The sequence below is a fragment of the Osmerus eperlanus genome, unplaced genomic scaffold, assembly GCF_963692335.1.
Source record: "Osmerus eperlanus unplaced genomic scaffold, fOsmEpe2.1 SCAFFOLD_845, whole genome shotgun sequence".
In the NCBI taxonomy this organism is placed as follows: domain Eukaryota; kingdom Metazoa; phylum Chordata; class Actinopteri; order Osmeriformes; family Osmeridae; genus Osmerus; species Osmerus eperlanus.
The window spans coordinates 1,389-11,469 of record NW_026911406.1 but is presented as its reverse complement, the minus strand read 5'-3'; the positions used below and the strand labels follow the sequence as shown (position 1 = coordinate 11,469).

At 43.2% G+C, this 10,081-nt stretch overlaps 1 protein-coding gene across 2 annotated transcripts; it reads left to right on the top strand.

Moving 5' to 3' along the window:
- The first annotated feature begins 887 nt into the window (after positions 1-887).
- On the top strand, positions 888-8,103 carry LOC134016046 (tripartite motif-containing protein 16-like). Of its 2 annotated transcripts, none has more exons than XM_062455469.1 (6): positions 888-1,490; positions 3,110-3,205; positions 4,879-5,112; positions 5,246-5,405; positions 6,632-6,682; positions 7,577-8,103. In XM_062455469.1, the coding sequence occupies exons 1-6, from the start codon at positions 900-902 to the stop codon at positions 8,101-8,103; spliced, it is 1,659 nt and encodes a 552-aa protein (XP_062311453.1). In that variant the 5' UTR covers positions 888-899. The 2 variants fall into 2 exon arrangements, with proteins under 2 accessions (XP_062311453.1, XP_062311452.1); XM_062455468.1 differs by having other exon boundaries at positions 900-1,490; positions 5,246-5,411; positions 6,638-6,682.
- The last annotated feature ends 1,978 nt before the right edge of the window (positions 8,104-10,081 follow it).

The window sequence follows — 10,081 nt, the reverse complement described above, 5'->3', positions numbered from 1 at the left end:
CACTCACCGGGCACTTTATTAGGAACATTTTCATTTCATTACACCTACTTTTTAATGCAATTATCTAATCAGCCAATCATGTAGATACGGGTCAGGAGCTTCAGTTAATGTTCACATCAATCACAATGGAAAAAATATGATCTAACCTAATGTACAATCAGTGACCACTGACCTGGTGGACCTGTACACCAGATTGTTAATACAAATATTTAATCAGCCAATCATGTGGCAACAACTAAATTGATAAAAGCATTCAGACGTGGCCAAGAGGTTCAGCTGTTTTTCAGACCAAATATCAGAATGAGGTAGAAATGTGATATAAGTGACTTTGACCATGGAAATATTGATGGTGGCAGACAGGGTGGCTTGAGTATCTCTGCTGATCTCCTGGGATTTTTATGCACAACAGTCTCTAGATTTTCCAAAGAGTGGTGGGAAAGAAATCCATGAATCAACAGTTTTGCAGACGGAAATGCCTTGTTAACGAGAGACGTCAGAGGCGAATGGCCAGACTGGTCAAAGCAGACAGGAAGGTGACAGTAACACAAATAACCTCACATTACAACAGTGGTATGCAGAAGAGCATCTCTGAACACACAACGCATCATAACTCTAAGTGGATAGGCTACAGCAGTAGAAGTCTAAAAAATAAGTCTAATAAGTACCTAATAAAGTGCTTACCTAGTGTATAAAAGAGCCATGATCGTGTAAAAATAAGTATTTCCTGTATGTTCCTTTAAGTAAAACATACTCATCAGCATATGATTTTTACAAACATTCTGCATATGGGAATCAGAACCAGGAAGTTTCTCCCACTTTCTGTCACGCAGTTTCAGAGGAAGGAAACTTAAGTTCGTCTTTTTCAGAAAAACAAAGCTAAAGTTGCTGTGAGCAGTGAAATGGCTGAAGGTGGAATTTTACTGGATCAGGACCAGTTCAGCTGTTCAATCTGTCTGGATCTACTGAAGGATCCGGTGGCTATTCCTTGTGGACACAGTTACTGTTTTGGCTGTATTAAGGGCTACTGGGTTCAAAATGATCAAATTGATGTCTATAGCTGTCCCCAGTGTAGAGAGACCTTCACTCCAAGGCCTGTTTTAAGAAAAAACACCATGCTGGCTGAAGTGGTGGAGAAACTGAAGAAGACAGGACTCCAAGCTGCTCCTCCTGCTCACTGTTACACTGGACCTGGAGACGTGGCATGTGATGTCTGCACTGGGAGAAAGCGCAAAGCCGTCAAGTCCTGTCTGGTGTGTCTGGCCTCTTACTGTGAAACTCACCTCGAACTTCATGATGAACTCAACCCAGGAAAGAGACACAAGCTGACCGATGCCTCTGGAAACCTGCAGGAGAAGATCTGCTCTCGTCATGACAAACTGCTGGAGATTTACTGTCAGACTGATCAGCAGTGTATCTGTATGCTGTGTAAAATGGATGAACACAGTGGCCATAAAACAGTCTCAGCTGCAGCAGAAAGGACTGAGAAACAGGTAAGGACTGGAGCTCTTGCATTAACACTCAAGCTTTTTCACAGTAATGAGAGACATCACCTTGGCTTACTGGCAGTACAATTTGTACAAAATGTGCTTTATTGAATTTCTTTATTAAATAGATTTGATTTTGAAATGTTTAATACATTTGAAAAACTATTGAACAATGCAGGGATTTCCTGGTCTGAAGTCCACAGTGATAAAGCCGTAAGATCAGGAATGAACCCTAGTCAGCTCTCCATGAAAGCTTTGTTCACACCTCTCACCCCTCTATTCACTCAATGAAAGGGAATCAGCACGGCTGGAGCAGCTAGTTCACTCACACACAGTGTATAAGCTCAAGGCCAGAACCCTTCCACACACTGACCTGCTGTACATTGAAAATGTCATGGAATGTAATGTGGAATATGGAACTGTAGTTGTAATGTAAATATTGTAATATGATATGCAAGGGATAATCCACAATGAGGCGGTCAGCTGTCATGGAATAATGACCAACACGGAGGATTATCCCACTTATTACACAGCAAATTATGTCACAAAATAAATCAATCTGTAATTTCACACAGAATATTGATGTGAAGTGTTTATTAATTCAAATAAATAAATATGAAACAAATGTCCTACTGCGTTCAGAGATTCAAGAGCATTTGGCTAATGTACACTCAGAGTACCTCTTTATTAGGAAGACCTGTACACCTGATTGTTAATACAAATATTTAATCAGCCAATCATGTGGCAGCAACTAAATCCATAAAAGCATTCAGACATGGCTAAGAGTTCAGACCAAATATCAGAATGTGGTAAAAATGTGATCTAATTGACTTTGATCGTGGAATGATTTTTGGTGCCAGAGAGGGTGGTTTGAGTATCTCAGAAATGGCTTATCTCCTTAGATTTTCACATAAAACAGTCTCTAGAGTTTGCAGAGAATTGTGTGAAAAACAAAAAACATCCAGTGAACAGCAGTTCTGTGTTGTTAATGAGAGACGTCAGGAGAGAAGGGCCAAACTGGGCAAAGCTGGCAGGAAGTGGACAGTTTCGCAAATAACCACGGATTACAACATTGGTGTGCAGAAGTGCATCTCTGAACACACAATGCGTCAAACATCTTAAGTGAATAGGCCACAACAGCAGAAGACAAATAAGTCTAATAAATACCTAATAAAGTGCTCACTGAGTGTATATTGGGGTAACAGTAACATTAAGACCTTTAACTGTAGGTTATTTAATCCTTATGTAGATTTTACATTGTTACTAAATGAAAAATGATATTTTGAAATTTAAATTATTAATTGATATTTTGAAATAAAAAATAATTACATTATTTTTATTCATCCCTATTATTTTTCTTAACCTGAAACCTTGGCTTATTTTCTGTGAAGAACATACAAAAGAACATTTTCATTAAGTACCCATGCTTCACCCCTCCCAAATCTAAGTCACTGATCTGACGTTCAGGTCAATTTTAAAGGAAACTGTTGGCGAAAACCGACAGGTCATACATGGTACATATGAACCAAAACGAGGACTTCTGAAGAATGTTATTTGAAACATTGTCAACAAAACAATCGAATATTCACCCAGACAAGGGTATAATAAAATATATCTGTCCACAGAAGCAGCTGGGGGTGACACGGGGTGATTTCCAGCAGAGAATCCAGGAGAGAGAGAAGGAGCTGCAGGATCTGAGACTCAAGGTGCAGTCACTCAAGGTGGGTACTGACCAGGGACGGACGGGCCATGAGGCAAGGTGGGCAACTGCCACAGGGCCTGATATAGGACTACAGGCCGCTTGTGAATTAATGGATTATTACTCTGATCCAAAAAGGAAAATAACATTTAAAAATGTGCATACTTACAACGTGAGTCTAAATTAAGAGAATGAAGCAACATGTCACTGTCATGTAATATGGGGAAAACATGATTTAAAGTATTATTCTATATTCATGAGGGATATGATGTATCTTTTCTTCTATCAGATACATGTTAATTCCACTGCAGTGATTCTGGCTTAAAACATGGAGAGCAGCAGCAAAAACCTCAAATAAACAAATGAAACATTTCATTGTTCTGCAACCACAAAATTAGAAGGCTCTGTATTATCAGGAAATTATCAACATGCAGCTTTTCATAAACGTTTTTAATTATCGTAGTAACGAGCGAGTGGTCAGATTTGTGTTCCAAACAAAGATGACGTTCTCTGTCCTTGGCTGGCTAGTCTCATGGGATGTCGAAAAACATTTGTGCCCATGGGAGTTTACTTGACATTGCAGGTTGCCATTGGTAGGCTACCTGTTACAAATTCATGTCATCAAGTTTATATAAGGTTTAATGCACCTGTGAGGGAGCAGGGGCGGGAGACCAAGAGTACCCGGGAAGGGATCACAAAGTTACCAACGATAAGTTGGATAACCATTGAAATAAGCGAGGAACCCCTCACGAATGTGTGGGGCCACTAGGAGAGGAATATAAAAACAGAAAATGGGAGAGAGACTCCCTGGCGAAATGCCCACTGAAATAAAACCGTGAAAATTGGTCAAACAGGATGAGTGTAAACTAGCACGGAATGCCCAAAGAAACGGGCAAGTTTTGTGTGAAAAAATAACTGAAAAAGGGAACCAAACTCCCCGGCGAACAGAAGCGGACCTAAGCACCAAAAATAGGGAAGGTCCACGAGAACCAACCAACCCAAGAGAAACAATACTAGTCCCTATACTGCTAACTCATTTCGAAACTGAATGCTTTTCCAGACTAAAAGCAATTCAGTCCTCTAACAAACTCTCTAGCTCTATACCTCTATACCTCTATACCTCATGACACATGTGTCTGGATGATAAATGAATACTGACACCCCTGTTCGTGGTTCGTCCAATTGAGGAAATTTTCTGAAAGTCACTGTGAAAGGGAAAGCACTATGGGAGACAGCGCACAGTGATCTAAATATGCAAAGCAAGACTTTTTATGAATGAAAATCGAATTATATTCAGCATTTAACTACGTATGTATTTAAGCCATGAAACACATATTTTGAACAAAGACTGCACAGTGGGCTTACATTTAGCTTTTGCTGCTCTATTTAGTAGGGAGGAGCATACCGGAAATATCGTTCCCAAAATGTCCACATTACTTCCCTTTCGGTATCCAGGTCTGTCACTGGTGCTGAGCAGAGAAGAAGACAACAGCTAGCTGCTTGAATTCTGAGCTCAGTCAGGGCTCTCCTCCAGTCAGCCAGTGAGGAGCCCAGTGTTGGGCCACTTTCCAGCCCTGTGGGGCTCAATCCCACTGAGCCACACTGTGGGGAACAGGCTGTCTGGGGTCCCAGTAAGAGCTGAGTGAAAGGCCTGGTTAAAATGTACAGCCCTCCTCTCTCTGTGTCTCCTGACAGCGCTCTGCACAGGCAGCAGTGGACGACAGTGAGAGGATCTTTACTGAGCTGATCCGCTCCATTGAGAGAAGGTGCTCTGGGATGAAACAGCTGATCAGAGATCAGGAGAAGGCTGCAGTGAGTCGGGCTGAAAGACTCCTGGAGCGACTGGAGCAGGAGATTGCTGAGCTGAAGAGGAGAGATGCTGAGCTGGAGCAGCTTTCACACACAGAGGATCACATCCATTTCCTCCAGGTACCATCACCAGCTCTCTGACAGTCTGCACTGTGCACATTGTACATACTACATGAGGTGTGTTCCTCATTTACATTTACCTGTCATCAGCACAGGAACCTGTATTGAGACTGTTCTGTGTGTCTGCCTGCAGAGCTGTCAGTCTCTCTTTGTCCCTCCTGGATCTGGAGACTTTCCCAGCATCACAGTGAGCCCATATTTTGATTTTGAGGGTGTGAGGAAATCTGTCTCTGAACTGAAAGTGCAGCTAGAGGACATCTGCAATTGGGAATTCAGCAAAATCTCTCAAACAGGTCAGAGCTACAGACATGCTTTTCCCTCACCTTTTTTTGAAATCGCAAGTGCAGGTTTAAAGAATCTACAATCGGCTGAACGATGAAAATGACACACACACCCACACACAAACACACATATACTCACACACAACACACACATACACTCACACACTGACAAGCAAACACACACTCACCCACACTAATACACAGACATTGGGATGGCAGGTTTTTGATAAACTAGAACTTCCTGTTGTTCTTGATTGACAGTAACTGAATCTGCATTTAAGGTAACAGTTACTCAGTGTAGACTATGAGTATAGTCAGAGTAGAACCCAAGGTAACATTTACTCAGTGTAGACTATGAGTATAGTCAGAGTAGAACCCAAGGTAACAATAACTCAGTGTAGAGTAAGAGTATAGTCAGAGTAGTGCTGAAGGTAGCTGTAACTCTGTGTAGAGTAAGAGTATAGTCAGAGTACAGTGGAAGGTAACAGTTACTCAGTGTAGACTATGAGTATAGTCAGAGTAGAACCCAAGGTAACAGTTACTCAGTGTAGACTATGAGTATAGTCAGAGTAGTGCTGAAGGTAGCTGTAACTCTGTGTAGAGTAAGAGTATAGTCAGAGTAAAGGCCATTGTGCACTTTTGCCTGCTGGTACGAGTTCAGGCTGATTCAGGAGTCCTCTGTGCCAGGCAGGCCTGCAAAGCCTCCTTGTTCAGTTGGACAGCCTCTCTCACCACTAGAGTCCACCAGCAGCTCCCTGAGTGACAGCTCCCAGCAGCCACTTCCACCAGAGAGGCGGAACCTAATCCAATGTGTCACATTCAGTTATTGTAGTTTTAATGCTAGAAATCAGATATGGATTAGATTTGTGACATGAATCACATCTGTATGCAGTTTGGTTTGGATTCCGCTGATATCGGATCTGAATGTGAACACTCCAGTGTGTGTCTTCTGTTAGCCTTCTACTGACAAACAACATCCCATAATCCAGTGTGTGGGAGCGTGTGTTGGATATGAGTGTAAACAGGACCTCTGCTACTTGCTCTCTGCTCACCATGGCCAAAACTACTGAACCGTCAGCTCACACAAAGATATTATGATTTATTAATCAAACCATTTTATTTTTACCTCATTCTCCAATGGGCGGCTGTGTCATTTACATACATTGTATTTGTGAAAATAAATGTAAGGGTTATCTTTAGATCTTTAGGAGCTCATCTTTCTTGTGATCCCTCTGCAGTGAAAGACGTCCATATCCTAGAGCCCAGCACCAGAGAGGGCTTCTTACAACGTGAGTCTAAATTAAGAGAATGAAGCAACATGTCACTATCATGTAATCTGGGGAAAACATGATTTAAAGTATTATTCTATATTCATGAGAGACTGACTTTAGGGATATGATGTATCTTTTCTTCTATCAGATACCTGTTAATTCCACTGCAGTGATTCTGGTTTAAAACATGGATAATGCTTGATGAGTACTGTATGTCCCACAGTAACACACTGTAAGGTACACAATTGACAGAAAAACAAAGACCACATTCATAGACAATGAAATGTGTGCAGAAAATAGGTGAAGTAACTTAGATCATGCAGAATAATAAAAAGTTAAATATCTTGAATCAGGACCGTGCCAGTGCTGACTGTGGCCAGTAGCTCCATAGGGTGAAGCGTAAATACCGATGCAGGCCTCAGTTGGTTAGGGGTCCATGTTCATTGCACTCCCTACCTCACTAACATGATTAGCCTTGTGTATGTCATAGCTTATAATAGCACATATGTATATTTATTGTCATATTTAGGGTATTCTAGCTGCCAACCATGGTATGCTAGTTGGTAAGTTGATGTACTCTTCAAGGGTTCAAGTTATATCTATGAGATCTCTCTCAGACTCAGAACTGTACTTTCCTCTAGGGTCCTCAGCGCACTTGTCCCTGGGTTTGATTTGCACTTTATTGTCGTCACTCTGGATAAGAGCGTCTGCTGACGCTGTCTTTATTGTAATGTAATGTAGTCTGTGGTGTGAAGCAGCTGGTGACCCCACGTGTTTTGGAGGAGAACCGTGGATGTATGACTTACACTCTTCTGAATGAAGAGTAAAATATGAAATAAAAATGTTTGTAAAATATGTAAGTGATGGAAGTTTAATTTGATGATAAGCTCTATCCTTCTTCTCCTCTATCAGATTCCTGTCAGCTCACACTGGACCCCAACACAGCACATAAACACCTCTGTCTGTCTGAGGGGAACAGAGCGGTGACCCATATGAAAGTGGTCCAGTCATATCCAAATCACCCAGAGAGATTTGACTCCTGGGAGCATGTGCTGTCCAGAGAGGGTCTGTCTGGATGCTGTTACTGGGAGGCTGAGTGGAGTGGGATTGGGATTACTTTTGCAATGTCATATAAAAACATCCGTAGGAAAGGGAAGGGTGATGACTCTCATCTGGGATATAATAAAAGGTCCTGGACTTTGTTCTGCACACCCTCCAGATTCTCTTTCACCCACAATAGTAAGATCACTGAAATCCCTGTTCCTTCCTCCTGCTCCAGAATAGGAGTGTACCTGGATCACAGGGCAGGAACTCTGTCCTTCTACAGCGTCTCTGACTCAATGATGCTCCTGCACAGAGTCCAGTCCACATTCACTCAGCCCCTCCATGCTGGCTTTAGGGTTCGGCACGGAGCCTCTGTAAAGCTGTGTGATCTGTGAGGAGGCAGAGAGGGAAGGAAAGATCAGAGTAGGAGTGTACCTGTCTGATGACCCACTGCAGTCAGAACAGCAGAAACCCTGCCCATCTCCCCACTGCAGTCAGAACAGCAGAAACCCTGCCCATCTCCCCACTGCAGTCAGAACAGCAGAAACCCTGCCCATCTCCCCACTGCAGTCAGAACAGTGGAAACCCTGCCCATCTCCCCACTGCAGTCAGAACAGCAGAAACCCTGCCCCTCTCCCCACTGCAGTCAGAACAGCACAAACCCTGCCCATCTCCCCGCTGCAGTCAGAACAGTAGAAACCCTGCCCATCTCCCCGCTGCAGTCAGAACAGTAGAAACCCTGCCCATCTCCCACTGCAGTCAGAACAGCAGAAACCCTGCCCATCTCCCACTGCAGTCAGAACAGCAGAAACCCTGCCCATCTCCCACTGCAGTCAGAACAGCAGAAACCCTGCCCATCTCCCACTGCAGTCAGAACAGCAGAAACCCTGCCCATCTTCCCACTGCAGTCAGAACAGCAGAAACCCTGCCCATCTCCCCACTGCAGTCAGAACAGCAGAAACCCTGCCCATCTCCCCACTGCAGTCAGAACAGCAGAAACCCTGCCCATCTCCCCACTGCAGTCAGAACAGCAGAAACCCTGCCCATCTCCCCACTGCAGTCAGAACAGCAGAAACCCTGCCAATCTCCCCACTGCAGTCAGAACAGCAGAAACCCTGCCCATCTTCCCACTGCAGTCAGAACAGCAGAAACCCTGCCCATCTCCCCACTGCAGTCAGAACAGCAGAAACCCTGCCCATCTTCCCACTGCAGTCAGAACAGCAGAAACCCTGCCCATCTTCCCACTGCAGTCAGAACAGCAGAAACCCTGCCCATCTCCCCACTGCAGTCAGAACAGCAGAAACCCTGCCCATCTCCCCACTGCAGTCAGAACAGCAGAAACCCTGCCCATCTCCCCACTGCAGTCAGAACAGCAGAAACCCTGCCCATCTCCCCACTGCAGTCAGAACAGCAGAAACCCTGCCCATCTTCCCACTGCAGTCAGAACAGCAGAAACCCTGCCCATCTCCCCACTGCAGTCAGAACAGCAGAAACCCTGCCCATCTTCCCACTGCAGTCAGAACAGCAGAAACCCTGCCCATCTTCCCATTGCTATTCATTACTAATAAGAATGACACTCATTTGAAAAATCGTAGTTCCTATGAAATCTTTTTCCCTGGTAGTTTTTTCTGATTATACTTTCAGATTAATATTGTTAGAGCAGGGTAAAGATACGTTTTGTCCATTGATACTTTCTTTTTGTAAAGACGTGTTTACTAGGTTAAAATCACACTTGGTTGATTATTAATGGTCCTTCTTGGCCTTCTTGATGACTTCACACTTGGTATTCCTCAGACTAATACTATTCTCCAGAATGTTCTCCACTAGTGTACATCACTCTGGATAAGAGCATCTGCTCAGTGACTGTAATTAATGTGATTTAATGTCATTAATAAGTAGCTTGGTGCTGAAATAGCCTGATTTGATTATCATGACAATTTATTAAATTAAATATTGATTCATTCTAATACTTGTACTGTGGATAAGCCATGCAGTCTGGAATACTCATTTTGTATGTACTTGGTGCAGGTAATAAAGCACTAGACATCTTTCATTGGCTTCTGGTGCTCATTGTTTACACAGATAATACTATAGACCAACCTTTCAATCACAACACCGTCTAAATCAGGGGTCCCCAAACTTCTTTCTGATGTGACCCCGAATGAATGTTCACTAATTTTGTGATGGATGTGATGCTCTGACTTATGGTAGAACCTATGCACTTGTAAGTCGCTTTGGATTAAAAGCGTCTGCCAAATGACTAAAATGTAAAAATGTAAAATGTAATTTTATGCAACCCCAACACCCCACCCGCACACACAAACCTGGTGCCTAACACCATCCTTTACGTCCCCGGACACATGGCGATATACC